This window comes from Zea mays, chromosome 5, assembly GCF_902167145.1.
Source record: "Zea mays cultivar B73 chromosome 5, Zm-B73-REFERENCE-NAM-5.0, whole genome shotgun sequence".
Classification (NCBI taxonomy): domain Eukaryota; kingdom Viridiplantae; phylum Streptophyta; class Magnoliopsida; order Poales; family Poaceae; genus Zea; species Zea mays.
In genome coordinates, this window is record NC_050100.1 from 26,490,914 (window position 1) to 26,503,751 (window position 12,838).

A 12,838-nucleotide genomic window follows, 5' to 3' on the forward strand; every position below is an offset into this window, starting at 1 on the left:
GGAGAGCCCGGGCCTCGGCGTTGCCCAGGAACTGGCCCTCGATGGCTAGCCAAGCAGCCCGAGCGTGAGGAAGGTTCCGGAGGAGGCTGTGGAGGTCAACGGAGATCGTCCCCACGATCCAGGTGAGCACGATGCTGTCGAGGCGCACCCACGCGGCAGTCGGCGCCACGCCGGTGGGGTCGCAGAGGAGGGAGGGAGGAAAACCTAGTCTGATACCATGTTAAGGTAATAATTGGATAATTAGGGCTAACCCTAGAGGGTAGCTATATAGAGTTTGTACATGGGCCTAGCCATATACTCTAACACTACCCGTCCATGGGCTGATCTTCCAATTAAGCGATGCCTTAACATCTATGGTAGGTGTTAGACCACTGATTATGGTTAGGTTCGGGTTTCCCTATATTTCCATGATTCCTCTGTTGTAATGTGCTTCGGCCCACCTAACTCTTCTATATAATATAGTCCCAACCAGGATTAGGGTTAGGGTTTCACATATTCCAACTGTAGGATGTCAGAGCTGCTGTTTGTTCTTGCATCGGGCTTGATGACAGTGACCTATGATGGACTTCACCTTTTGTATTTGTGCCCAGCATGCTGAGGTGGTGACGACGCCCTTGCTTCCTTGGTGCCGCTTCTTGCTTTTGGTGGGTGGGCGACATTCTTGGTCTGGGCTCATAGAGGCGAAGTCGGAACTGCTCGTTGTTGGGCGTGATGATGCTTGGCAACAATAACATGCAGTTTGGTGGGCTTGGTGTGTTAGGTGAAGTCTGAGTTGTTTGGTTGCTATGGGGATGATGACACATGGTGGGCTCCCGTATTATTTTGGGTCAGTCACATGAGCAGTTGTGTTTTAGGTTTTTTGCCAGTTTTCCTGAATTAATCGTGCATTTGTACAATTTTTTGGCCTAATTTACCTTATAAATCGTGTCAATTCTTCCTTAAGTGCATGTTTTGTTGGTTCTTTGATGAAAAAAACCAAGCTCATGTTGTTGTTTTTTGGGTGTTAACTATTTTACCTAATTCTGTATTATATTGGTTTTTAACTGATAATACTGTGTATTGTATTACGTGTGCAGTTTCAAGCACTTCATGTTTTTGGACTCATTGATATTGCAGCGAAGCAGTTGCTAGGGCAAGGGGTAATTTTCTTTTTGTAAACTTGCTTTTATGCATTGGTAACTGCTGAATTATGTTATATGTAATTTATTTCCTTTCTAATACACCATGTTCTCTTTAGTAGTTGGTACTGTTGCTAAGGCTTCCACTGGAACATTTGAAGCATGGATTCTTCAAAATTGAAGCTGTACATATACCAGGCACACCTCGGCCATTTATATGGACCGACACATATACCATATATGCCCGATATAGCGCACTGCAAATCCATTTTAAAAATAAGTTTGGAAAGGTCTGCACAATTTTTTTTTGTTGCTAAATTGACTAAGATATATGTTTTCTTGATTTAATCATTGTTGTAATAATAGGTGTCACATTCAGAGAACATGATTTTTCGAACACGTTTTTTTGTCACTTCTTTTCAATGTTTTCCGCATTTAAAACCTCATTTTGGAAGCGATAATCGCTAGTGAAGCTTGCAGCTTGACCATTTGCCCCCTTCAATTTCAGGAGCAAGACTATAATTCTGTTCAAGATGCTCTGCAGAAGTGTGTTTCACTTTACAAAGAGGTATGTATTAGACCCTCATGCAATGCATGTATTGACCTGACCCTCTACCAGCACGGTTTCGTAATTAAATGGCCGTTTTGACGCGTCATTTGTTGCTGCAGCCTCATACACGAAGGTTGGTGAAAAATGCTGCCAAGCAGGACTACATGATATGCCTGACGAGCCTGATCGATATGGTTCAGAGCTTGTTTCCCATTCCACACATACCGGGGTTGCAGGAGTTGCTTTGCGAGGCCGAACAAATTTTAGGAGAGCTAGAAGAAGAGAGTACTAGGAAGAAGCAATGATACGTAGGAACCAACACCCATATGGGTGGAAGCATTTGTTAATTGCAAGTTGTGAGCCATATATTTTTTCAGTTGGTCGAGATCGCCCACCTATATGGGTGGAAGCATTTGTTTGACGAGGTGCTGAATCGAGTGACGGGTTAAAGAGTTTAATGCTTGTTTGCGCAGTGGTGTTATGACGTGGTCTTCAACATAGAGTCCTAGTTTCTCGGTGGTGGTGGTCCACAAGATAGATCATGTTGCTGAAATCTTGGATGCTTTCTAAATCAAAATCCTTGACATTGGCGACCAAAAAAAAAGATCCCTATCAATGGCGGATGGCCAAACTGAACCAAGGATTGGTTTTGGCATAGAAGCTCTTCCTAAAAGTTGTGCTGGCTGTTTGCGTAATTCTTTTAGATATTGTGGTCTTAGACTATCTCTAGCAACTTACTCATCTTTATCTCTATATTTAAACTCCACATTATAAACAATGCACTTTACAATACAAAACAATATTTTGCATGGCTATTGTTTTTAAACTTAGCTTTAGATATTTTTTTGGAGAGGATAGTTTTAAGTGGCTAAAAAATTTGGGAGCATTTTTTTTGCCATTTTTAAAATCTCGTTTTTGCATCATAAATCCTATACTATTTTGAAATCGCTCAACTAATTTTATATTTTCTCTCTTTTATATATTTGTGTTAAAACGTATCATACTTTGTCCATATTATTGGGAATAGAGACACCTAAGATATATGACCTAGATTTTAAATATATCTGCTAGCTCATAACTAAGCTAGGAAAAAAGTGCATAACCAAGATAACACAATATTAACGTGGAAGATTAAAATGAGATCTAGAAGCGTTCAAGGTTTCTCTTAATCCTTGTAGGAGCCCCACACAAGAGAATGCTCATGGTCAGGTAACTCCGTTGATAGATCGGAGCCTAGTGATGCTCCACTTTTAGCCTCTCCTGGTTGCTCTCTATCGTTTCCACTATTGAGTTTTTGATTGAAATGTTGTTGCCTTGTTCCCGCCAGTATATGGTGGTGCCCACACCATAAATGCACTTGGTGTGATCTCACAGTATTACAACCTCTCCTCGTACAACTACAATGTCATGCACAAACATCAAGGGATACAATGTTGCGTGCAAAACTCAAGGGATATAGTGTTGCGCGAAAGCACCAAGGATTAGAGGTGTCTATTCCCCACTTCTAATCACTACGAAAAACCAAGAGCAAACACTAATGATAACAATCTAACTAACCTAAGCACTTCATAAACACCTATTATTGGGGATTTGTCGAAATTCTAGAAGAACAATAACAAAGCAATACAATTAATTTGTAGTTTCCCTCACTTCAGGGGGGGTCATACAAGTGTCTTTTACCCTTAGCAATAATTGATGAATGAAATTAATGGATATTATTTCATCTCCATGAAGTACTTTTGTGAGACAATGACCTTCAGATCAAATGATTATATGAGGAAAAACCATTGCCATAAGACGAAATAAGGGCTAGAAACAAATGAAGGAACAATGAAGTGTATGCATGAATAGAATTAAGAACTCTAGCAACAAATTTATACCTTCGTAGGCTCTCTTTTTTCTTGACCCAATGTCGAAACATAGTCCTCGAATAGTCGACCATTTTGACGATCACCCTATTCACCTATTTATAGTGGTCGAATTCCTATAGAATCTTATGCACAATTATTTTTTTACCCCGCTCTTACATAGAAGCGTTTCATATTCAAGGATGTACAATTATGTATTTTCACTATACTAACGTGCCATGCATGTCTTCTCTCGGTCGAGATGCCTTCTAGAGACTATTCTTAGACGAAGGTCTCATCGTTCATCCTTCTAACATTGCATTCCTGTCATGGATGAAGCTTCACTTGCTAGCTCCTTTGAAGATATCTATTCTTAGTTATCCACTGATCAGACAACAATCTGACAAAGTGTGTTATTTGAAGCTTTTCTCCGACGTACATCTCTTGTACCGTTGAATCGAAGGTCACAATCTTTCAAACCACACTAACTCCTTTGTCCTAAAATAACAAGTGGAAGCTATTTTGATTATTGGGGCATTTGGCCAGATACCTCCCCAACAGTAGCCCATCGTGGGATTATTTTATTTTCTATAGCGAGCTCAAACCATGATCTCAGTTTCAAAGGGCTTCGAGCTAAATGTCTAAAAACACTTCCCTTTGAGTCCGTTATTGAAAATGAACACACAAAATTGAAATGAGCAAGTTGTCATTGAAAATGTATTTCCATTTTATGCTAGAATGGCTATGGGTGCTTGTCATTGGGTCCTTAATCCTAGCAATAGAGGATCTGAATGCACACTTAAACTTTAATAGCTTCAAAATATATGTCTAGCATTAGCATATGTAATGACACAATAGTAATGATGGAAATACTTAACAAAATGAAGAATCTTGATGCATGGATTGTTAAATGTCAATATAAATAAACAACGACAGCAAAATATTTAACATGATCATCATGCCGGAGTACATCATTACATTTGTGTCGAGACAATGATCTATTACTAAAGATCTTAATTAGATAATTCAGTATCTTCAACAGTTGGACCGTGGATCTAAAAACAATGAAAACAATTGAACGTCACTGCTTTCCTTCTACTGCTAGTATTTACCTTCTGCCTTTTTTTTGAAGCGATCCACTACAAACAATCACATATGTAACTTTCAATTATTGTAGTGCTTACACAATTGTTTTTAGATCCCTCAACCGAGGTAGTGCTTTGTTACCTAGGGTAAGAGAAAATGATGAAAATATTTAGAGAAAATATTTTCATTGTTGTGGGTTTGTCGACCCACAACCGAGGTAGTGCTTGACTGACATACCCCCGAGTCAACCATAATGCCTCATGCCCTAGAAATCTTTGGTGGCGCGACGCCACGCATGTTATCTTGCCACCGGTTGCCCAGCTATTTATATCCCTCACACCACATCCCGTCGTTCCATGGCGCCTACAGTCCCAAGCGAGACGACGATGATGAGACGTGCCGCCGTCGTCGTAGGGCTCGCTTCTCTCCTGGCCGGCGTGGCAGCCACGGCCGGCGGCGCGGTCAGGTTCCGCGCGACGAATGCCGCGTCGAGCACGGCGGGCGGCAAGCGGTTCGGCCGGGATGTCGGCGTCGCATACTCGAGGCGAGTGCTCTCGGACGCCTCCTCCTTCTGCTGGAAGACCTTCAACCAGCCCAGCCCCGGCCCCGGCAGCCGCAAGCCCGTCAGCTCCGTCACCCTCGTCGTCGAGGACATTGGCGGCGTGGCCTTCACCAGCGGCAACGGCATCCACCTCAGTGCCCAGTACGTCGGCGGCTACTCTGGCGACGTCAAGACAGAGGTATAGGCAGCAGGGCGGGCGGCGGTGTTTTACTTACCGCAGTTCATTGTTTCATCCGTCGTGTTTCAGGTTGCTGGGGTGCTGTACCACGAGGTAACGCACGTGTGGCAGTGGGACGGGCAGGGCCAGGCGAACGGCGGCCTCGTCGAGGGCATCGCCGACTACGTGCGACTGAAGGCGGGCTACGCGCCGGGGCACTGGGTGAAGCCGGGGCAGGGGGACCGGTGGGATCAGGGGTACGACGTCACGGCGAGGTTCTTGGACTACTGCGACTCGCTCAAGCCCGGCTTCGTCGCGCAGCTCAACGCCAAGCTGAAAGGTGGATACTCCGACGATTTCTTCGCGCAGATTCTGGGGAAGAACGTGCAGCAGCTGTGGCAGGAATACAAGGCCAAATACGGAGCCTGATGTGGTGTTGGTGTACCTATAGATGTACATGAGGCACGGGCCCGTTAACCCGGCCCGAGGCCCGTTTTTTTGGCCCGGTTCGCGCCCGGCCCGGCACGTATGGGATGGGCACGGGCTGGCACGGCCCAGTGGAGCAGGCCGTGCCTGGGCCGCTGGCCAGGCACGTGGGCCGGCACGGCACGGCCTGCTCCACGCGGAGAGCCCGGTCGGGGCCCGTAGGCCGTAGCCGACGCCGCCCGTGCCCCTTACCTCCTCGCCTCCTCGCCCCAAGGGGCCCACCTCTCAGTCCCTCCGCTCGCACTCGCATTCGCACTCGCACCCTGCTCCCTCTCTCTCTCCCGACTCGGCGGCGATTGACTTGGCGATTGGCGATTCCCCTCCGACGCCTCCGTCGCGGTGCCGCCCCTGTCCAGCGACCTCGGCTCCCGTCCCCGACGCCGGTGACCTCGATCCACCAGCTCCTCTCTAACCCCTCTCCCCTATCCAATCCCCTCTCTCTCGGTGAACTATGTGAGTTCGTGTTGTCGTCTCATCCTCCCCTCCGGCCCTCCCCAGCTCGCCGTCGTCTCTAATCGGTCTCTGTCTGTCGTGTGTCGTCTGGGTGGCCCCCGTGTTCTCCGGCATCGGGCTCCGGTAGCACAGGTAAACCCTAACCCTAACCCTAGATCTTTCGTAAACCCTAACCCTAACCCTAACTGTATAATGTTTTGCTCTTTTGTAGGTCAGTTGCTGATGCCTCGTCTTCCTCCTCTGGGGTAGATCGGGCACGGTGACTGCGTGCTCCGTTGAGGGACGTTGCTGGAGATCGGCCGTCCGCGGTGAAGGTCGCCATGGCGGATGATGACGATGTCAATCCGGTCACCGGCAACGACGACCTTCGCGCGGCAGGGCTTGTCCCAGATGACGAAGACGACATCCAGGCTGACGCTGCTGCTTTGCTCGGTATCGATCTAACCTCTGCTCCTGTCGATCTAAGTTCTAATCCGACCAACGCTGGTGGAGGGCCTGCTACGGCCACCGATACTCCGGTCGGCTCCACCAGCACCGATGGTGGTACTGGTACCTCATCTGTTGGTAAGCGTAAATCTACTGTCCGGGTTGATTTTGATGAGGTATTTGAGAAAGTGAATGGGTCCAATGTTCGAATTGCTGCTATTTGTAGAATGTGTAAGACTCGTTTATCTGCTAGATCTTCTGCTGGTACTGGGCATTTGCTTAGACACCAGAAAGCTTGTAAGAAGAAGGTTGATCACGCTGCTAGGGTCCAGTCTAGGCTTGCTTTCAATCCTGATGGTTCTCTACACAATTGGGAATATGATCCTATTTTTGCTCGAACTGAGTTGTGTCGTCTGATTGCTAGGCTTGACCTTCCATTAGGTATTGGTGAGTCACAGGCCTGGGAGGATTATATTGCCCGTGCTCATAACCCTAGGTTTACCAAAGTGTCTAGACAGACCACCACTAGAGACCTTCTGAAGCTTTTCACTGAACGACGTAATGTGCTTATCAATTCTGTGTTGCCTACTACTTCTTTGGTTGCATTAACCTCAGACATTTGGTCTGGTAATGCTAAGGAGGACTACATTAGTTCTGGACCCTAGAGCTAAGATGAGAGGTTTTTTTAATGTGTTGCATTTACTTGGAGAGTGCACTGGGTGTGAGTACAGTACATATTATGCTGATGTAAAAAATGAATTGTATAAACTGTTTACTAAATATGAGACTAAGTTTGGTGCAGTTAGGGCTCAAAGGGCTGCTCAGCCTTCTATTCATACAGGTAAAAGAAAACAAGCTTGGGGAAGAATATTTGGAGATTCCAGTTCAGGTGTTGTTGGTCCTCCCCCTAGCTCTACCCCTTCTGCTTCATCTTCATCTGCTATTTGTGAGCTCTCAGCCTACTTAGACAGTGACAATGTCACTTCTTATGAGGATGATTTTGATATACTTCTCTGGTGGCGTGACCACAAGCTAACATATCCAGTTTTATCCATAATGGCAAGGGATATTATGTCTGTTCCTGTATCTACTGTCTCTTCGGAGTCTTGTTTCAGTTTGACAGGGAGGATAATCGAGGAGCGACGACGACGCTTATTGCCTGAGAATGTGGAGATGCTGACTTGATTAAAAGATTGGGAATTAGGAGAAAAGAGAGAACAACATGCTGTTGACAATCCAGAGCTTGAGGACTCATTCTAGAATTTATTTCTTGATGAAGATGAACCTGTTGCTGCTTAGTTGTAGTCTTCTAGACTGTGATGTGGTCATCTGACATGTGCTTTCACTGCTTTGTCATTGAGTGATTGTGAGAGAGTCATTTTGTATTGTAATATACATCTGTAACAGATACAAATTTAGTGATTAAACTTTTGAGCTGGCTGCACTCTTTTTTCCTTTCTAGGGTTTCTCACAAGGGTGAGTTTTACCTAGAAAGGTTTTTAATGAGGCAGCATTGCACAAAACAGCTCATTTATTATATTTGTCTATATTTTCTGCTGTTTTTAACTTTGGTTAAATTTCTCTATGTTTTCTGCTGTTTGGGATCTCTGACGGGCTGGTGCTGGCACGGCCCGTTTTTTTGAGCGTGCCTAGCGGGCTGGCCCGGCACGAAGAGTGGCCCAGAGGGCCGTGCCTGGGCCAACGGCCAGGCACGTGGGCTCCCTAGGCACGGCCCGTTAAGCCCGTGTGCCCGGGCCGGCCCGTTGGCTGATGGGCCGTGCTTCCCCGGGCCCGTGCCGGGTCGTGCCGGGCCGGCCTGTTGGCCATCTATAGGTGTACCCTCCTAAAACTTTGGTGACCCCAGCCTAGACTCAAAACGGGCTCTAATAATAATAATAACAATAATACCAATAATGCTAATTATTATTAATCAATAAGTATTCATTGTGTATAGAATTAATTTAAGAAGTTTATATTATAATACTACTTTAAAAGTTTCTTCTAACATCTCTAGATGTAAGGTCATTGAATAAATCAACCCTTTTCTATTATGAACTTCTCTATTAATGCTCATCTTTCTAGACTAATGAATGTATAAAAGATGTCTCGCATTGCCATCCAAAGGGAATATAATATTTTCTTCTCTTATAGACTCATTATCTATTAATATGTCCCTTGTCTTGTCATCAAGATTTATCCCGATTTTTTTGGATCATAGATAACCTTAGGAAAAACTGCTTGTCCATTAACACTAGCATTTTCTTTAGAAGGTGCATTGACCATTGGCTTAGGACTACTTATTAGGGCTGAAAAAAAGCTCGAGCCTCGCGAGCCGGCTCGAGCTCGGAGTGGCTCGGCTCGGCTTGGAGCGGCTCATGAGCCTCAAGTGAGTCGAGCCAAACCTATTTTTAAGCTCGTTCGAGTAGCGAGCCGAGCCGAGTTGGTTCATTCTGGCTCGCAAGTTGTGCTAAATTAATTAATTTGTAAAATAATAATGAATATTGGATAATTTTATGGATAATGGATTTATTTCTTTATCAATGTGTAACAACAACAGGTATGACAAAGAGAAAGAGTTAGAAATTTTCAAATATTTGTTTACAATATTCATTATTGAGTAATCTATATCAGAGAGTGATCTATACCCTAGATTGTCTGTGTTTAGTAGCATGGATTCATGCATGTCGCGGACGAACGCCTCCTCCGATAGAGGACAAGGATGGCCTAGGTATGGTCTAGTGTCGCTCATTCGTTGCCCCCAAATGCGAAAGATCGGAGTCGCTTGTGAGACTCAGATCGAAAAGGTGGGAGAACGACAACTTTGGTCGAGAGTTAGTGAAGTGTGAAAGCTAGCCACACCAAGATAAGGTTCGTCCTTGTTTTGCCCATTACAGTTGATTTCATTTTTGTTCTTACTGTTAAATTGTGAAACCTAATTTGGATTGTTTAGATTTTTTAAATGTGCAATTTCTTCATGTGGATGAACGATTATGTCAAGATGATTGAAGGGGCGGGGTTGGTGGGTGGCTCGAGGGACATGATGGCGTCTAATATGGACGAACGAGTGGCAACAAATAGGGCAGATGTGACTATGAAATGGGGCAAATTGGATGTCGAACTGAAGATGATGAATGACAACATGGTTGGCTTGAAAAAGATGAATGAGAACATGGTTGAGTTGAAGAAGTTGTTTAGAGGCTTTTATGTTTCTATGGTTTTATTGTGTTGCTTTTCTTTGTGATGAATTATAATTGTAAGCACTAAATTTGTGATTGATAGTGAACATGTACTGAATTTGTGATGGTGAATATGTGATGGCATTCTAGTGTGGAATTTGTGGGGTCATGGTATGGTCAATGTGTGATGACAAATTTTATATGAATTCTGGTGTGATGAGATCTGATTTAGGAGTTAAAATGCAAAAAATGGACGTATTATGATTCGGAACAAAAAATCCAAAAAAATAGGCCTTCCCAAAAAAACCCGGGACCTTTGGGCAGCGTGGTGTTGGAACTTGCCGATACATGGTTAAGCTAATTCAAACAGTGGGAGAACGGAAATGACTTAATGCCTGCTAACACAGTGTATTAGCGCAATGATGTTTTTCAGCTCCTTCCTATAGAGTGTAGGGCAGGTGTATTTATAGATAACCAGGTGACAGTTTCACCCTGTCAAAAATAGTTATACACCTGGTTACCTATGTTATCCCTGAAATATTCCCCTCTCAAGGGTTATTACGGGTTATTACATCGTGATTAAGTTTCACGAACGGACACACCATCAACTCTACCCACACACTGGCTTACAAGTGGGACCAGGCGGCCCAGAACGGTAATACACGGGACCACCGTCTAAATAACGCGCGAGTGGTGACACGTAGCTTTCGTGTTCCATGCGCCAGGTCTTCGGCAGTCGTAGAGGCCTTCACCGTTCTTGGTTTCGACGAGGACCGGTGAAGCCTTCGCCTGCTTTGTACGCTCCCTTTGTCTGCTTTCACTTTTCCTCCATGTTTTATCCCTGTTATGAAAAGGTCGAGCGAGGGGGCGGTACGCCTTCGCCCCAACACGTGGGAAGTGAATTACCACTGCAAGTTGTCGTAATTGATATCAAGATTTTGGAAACAGCTCTATCTATATGTTCCAAGTTTGACATGCTAGAATGTAGAAAAAGGTTTAAAACAAAAATTTATATGAACTGTATGTATGTAAAATAAGGTTCAAAAAAATCCTACAAAATTTATATTTACATTTGAAAATATAATTAAACATTATATCCAGAAAAGTGGGCACCATAGACTTGAAAATCAATAGAAGAAGGTTGAAAATCAATTTAAAACAGGATGGCACCATGTCACAGGAAGCTGTTGGTTTGTTATTATGCTTCCGCTTGGGCCTAGCCAATTCTGACGACTGAAATGGACTAGCAGTTAAGGCCAAATGAGAGTATAACTCGCTTATATTATCTTATTTATGCTTGCTCTCACTGGCGCATTTTGCCGGCAATCCAAGAGCAACACAACAAATCCAGGACAGCGTGACATTTGTAAGCACTGTCGCGTTTTCTCATACACATGTCACAGGTGACGATAGGTCGGCAGCGCATGCAGTGCACAGCAGCAGCTCATTCGGCTCTGTTGCCAAGTCAATGCAAGATCCATATACAAGAACTTGGAGGACACCGTGTCTCTACCAAGCTAGCCCTGGCAAGCAGATCAAAATAGGATCTGATCTGACTCGCCTATAAATTCGACCCTGACCTGACCACCCCTCGTCGTTCGCTCACAAAGCACAGGAGATGAAGCAGCTCGCCGGAGTGGGCAGCATAGCCTCTCTCCTCCTCCTCCTGGCCGCCACGGCCGGCGCCGTCACGTTCGAGGCGATAAACAACGCGTCGACGACCCCCGGCGGGCAGCGCTTCGACCGGAGCTACGGCGTGGGCTACGCGGCGCAGGTCCTCTCCGACGCCTCCTGCTTCGCCTGGGCGGTGTTCAACCAGACGAGCCCCGCGGACCGCCGCCCCGTCGACCGCGTCACCCTCGTGGTGAATGCCATGGACGGCATCGCCTACACCGAGGGCAGCACCATCGTGCTCAACGCCGGCTACGTCAACAACTACACCGGCGACGTCAAGACAGAGGTACGTACGACGATCGTGCTCAGCGCCGGCCGGCCGGCTACGTCAACAACTACTACATCCGTGCGTGTGCAGGTGACCGGGGTGCTGTACCACGAGACGGTGCACGTGTGGCAGTGGGGGCTGCAGGACTACGACGCGCACTGGTGGGTCTTCGAAGGGATCGCCGACTTCGTCCGGCTGCGGGCGGGCTACGCGCCGGCGCATTGGGTGCAGCCCGGCCAGGGGAGCAGCTGGGACAAAGGCTACGACGTCACGGCCAGGTTCCTGGACTACTGCGACTCGCTCCGCCCGGGGTTCGTCGCGCTGCTCAACACCAAGCTCAAGAACGGCTACAGCGACGATTACTTCGTGCAGATCACGGGGAAGTGCGTGCAAGAGCTGTGGCTGGAGTACAAGGCCAAATACGGCCATCACTGACGACGACCGAATCGCTCCATAATAATACTCCTCTGTATTGCGTACCTTCCTCCTAGCTCTCCCAACGGGTTTAGCATTGTTATACAATTTGATTTCATGGACGCCGGATAAACAACACTAATTGAGACGTACTTCCTCTCTATAAATATAGGCCATTTTGTTTTCCTAAATCAAAATATATATTTTTTTTACCTTTTATCTTGTTCATAGAAGAATATATCAACACTTGCATCACTATCGGACTCGCTTAGCCATTTTACACTCGGCAAAGTTTTTTATCGAGGGTTACACATATGTTGACGTCACAAGTGTAATATATCAAAAAACAATGCATAAAAGCGTAAATTAAGATTATAGTAACATATTAAACTTCGAAGAGACTTAATGTCTTAACCTTTATTCATCAAAGTTCTGCAAAACATGGCTATCATTCCTTAGAAAGATGGTTGGAGGAATCTGTCGTGGTTTCGAAAACCGTGTGACAATAAAATTTGTGTTCGGTAGGGGATGCTAGCGTGGACTCACTCCGAACGGTGAATCATGAGAATTCCAAAAGAGAGGTGTGAGACGGAGAGTTATACTAGTTCAGCCCTGCGCCCT

At 45.6% G+C, this 12,838-nt stretch overlaps 3 protein-coding genes across 6 annotated transcripts in view; all 3 read left to right on the plus strand.

The window, feature by feature from the left end:
• The window catches only part of LOC100192003 (uncharacterized), an 83,289-nt gene extending 80,849 nt beyond the window's left edge, over positions 1 to 2,440 (plus strand). For 2 of the 4 annotated variants that reach the window (XM_008682781.2, XM_008682782.2), the window contains 4 exons: positions 1,077 to 1,139; positions 1,241 to 1,408; positions 1,627 to 1,686; positions 1,788 to 2,205. In XM_008682781.2, the coding sequence (XP_008681003.1) occupies positions 1,077 to 1,139; positions 1,241 to 1,408; positions 1,627 to 1,686; positions 1,788 to 1,973 (477 nt within the window). In that variant the 3' untranslated portion in view covers positions 1,974 to 2,205. Of the gene's footprint in view, positions 1 to 1,076; positions 1,140 to 1,237; positions 1,409 to 1,626; positions 1,687 to 1,787 lie in introns of all 4 variants that reach the window. The other 2 variants (XR_002269392.1, NM_001137427.1) reach the window with 2 other exon arrangements.
• A 2,517-nt stretch (positions 2,441 to 4,957) lies between these two features.
• On the plus strand, positions 4,958 to 8,222 carry LOC103628086 (uncharacterized). The gene is made up of 3 exons (XM_008648362.2): positions 4,958 to 5,341; positions 5,411 to 6,391; positions 6,471 to 8,222. The coding sequence occupies exons 1-2, from the start codon at positions 4,958 to 4,960 to the stop codon at positions 5,747 to 5,749; spliced, it is 723 nt and encodes a 240-aa protein (XP_008646584.1). The 3' UTR covers positions 5,750 to 6,391; positions 6,471 to 8,222.
• Positions 8,223 to 11,479: 3,257 nt separating this feature from the next.
• Positions 11,480 to 12,384, plus strand: LOC103626141 (uncharacterized). Its single transcript, XM_008646526.3, has 2 exons — positions 11,480 to 11,821; positions 11,894 to 12,384. The coding sequence occupies exons 1-2, from the start codon at positions 11,480 to 11,482 to the stop codon at positions 12,236 to 12,238; spliced, it is 687 nt and encodes a 228-aa protein (XP_008644748.1). The 3' UTR covers positions 12,239 to 12,384.
• The last annotated feature ends 454 nt before the right edge of the window (positions 12,385 to 12,838 follow it).

Coding starts and splice junctions, on each gene's coding strand:
- LOC103628086 (XM_008648362.2), top strand. CDS start 4,958: ATGGCGCCTACAGTCCCAAGCGAGACGACGATGATGAGACGTGCCGCC. Junction 5,342..5,410: donor CTGGCGACGTCAAGACAGAG/GTATAGGCAGCA, acceptor GTCGTGTTTCAG/GTTGCTGGGGTGCTGTACCA.
- LOC103626141 (XM_008646526.3), top strand. CDS start 11,480: ATGAAGCAGCTCGCCGGAGTGGGCAGCATAGCCTCTCTCCTCCTCCTC. Junction 11,822..11,893: donor CCGGCGACGTCAAGACAGAG/GTACGTACGACG, acceptor GTGCGTGTGCAG/GTGACCGGGGTGCTGTACCA.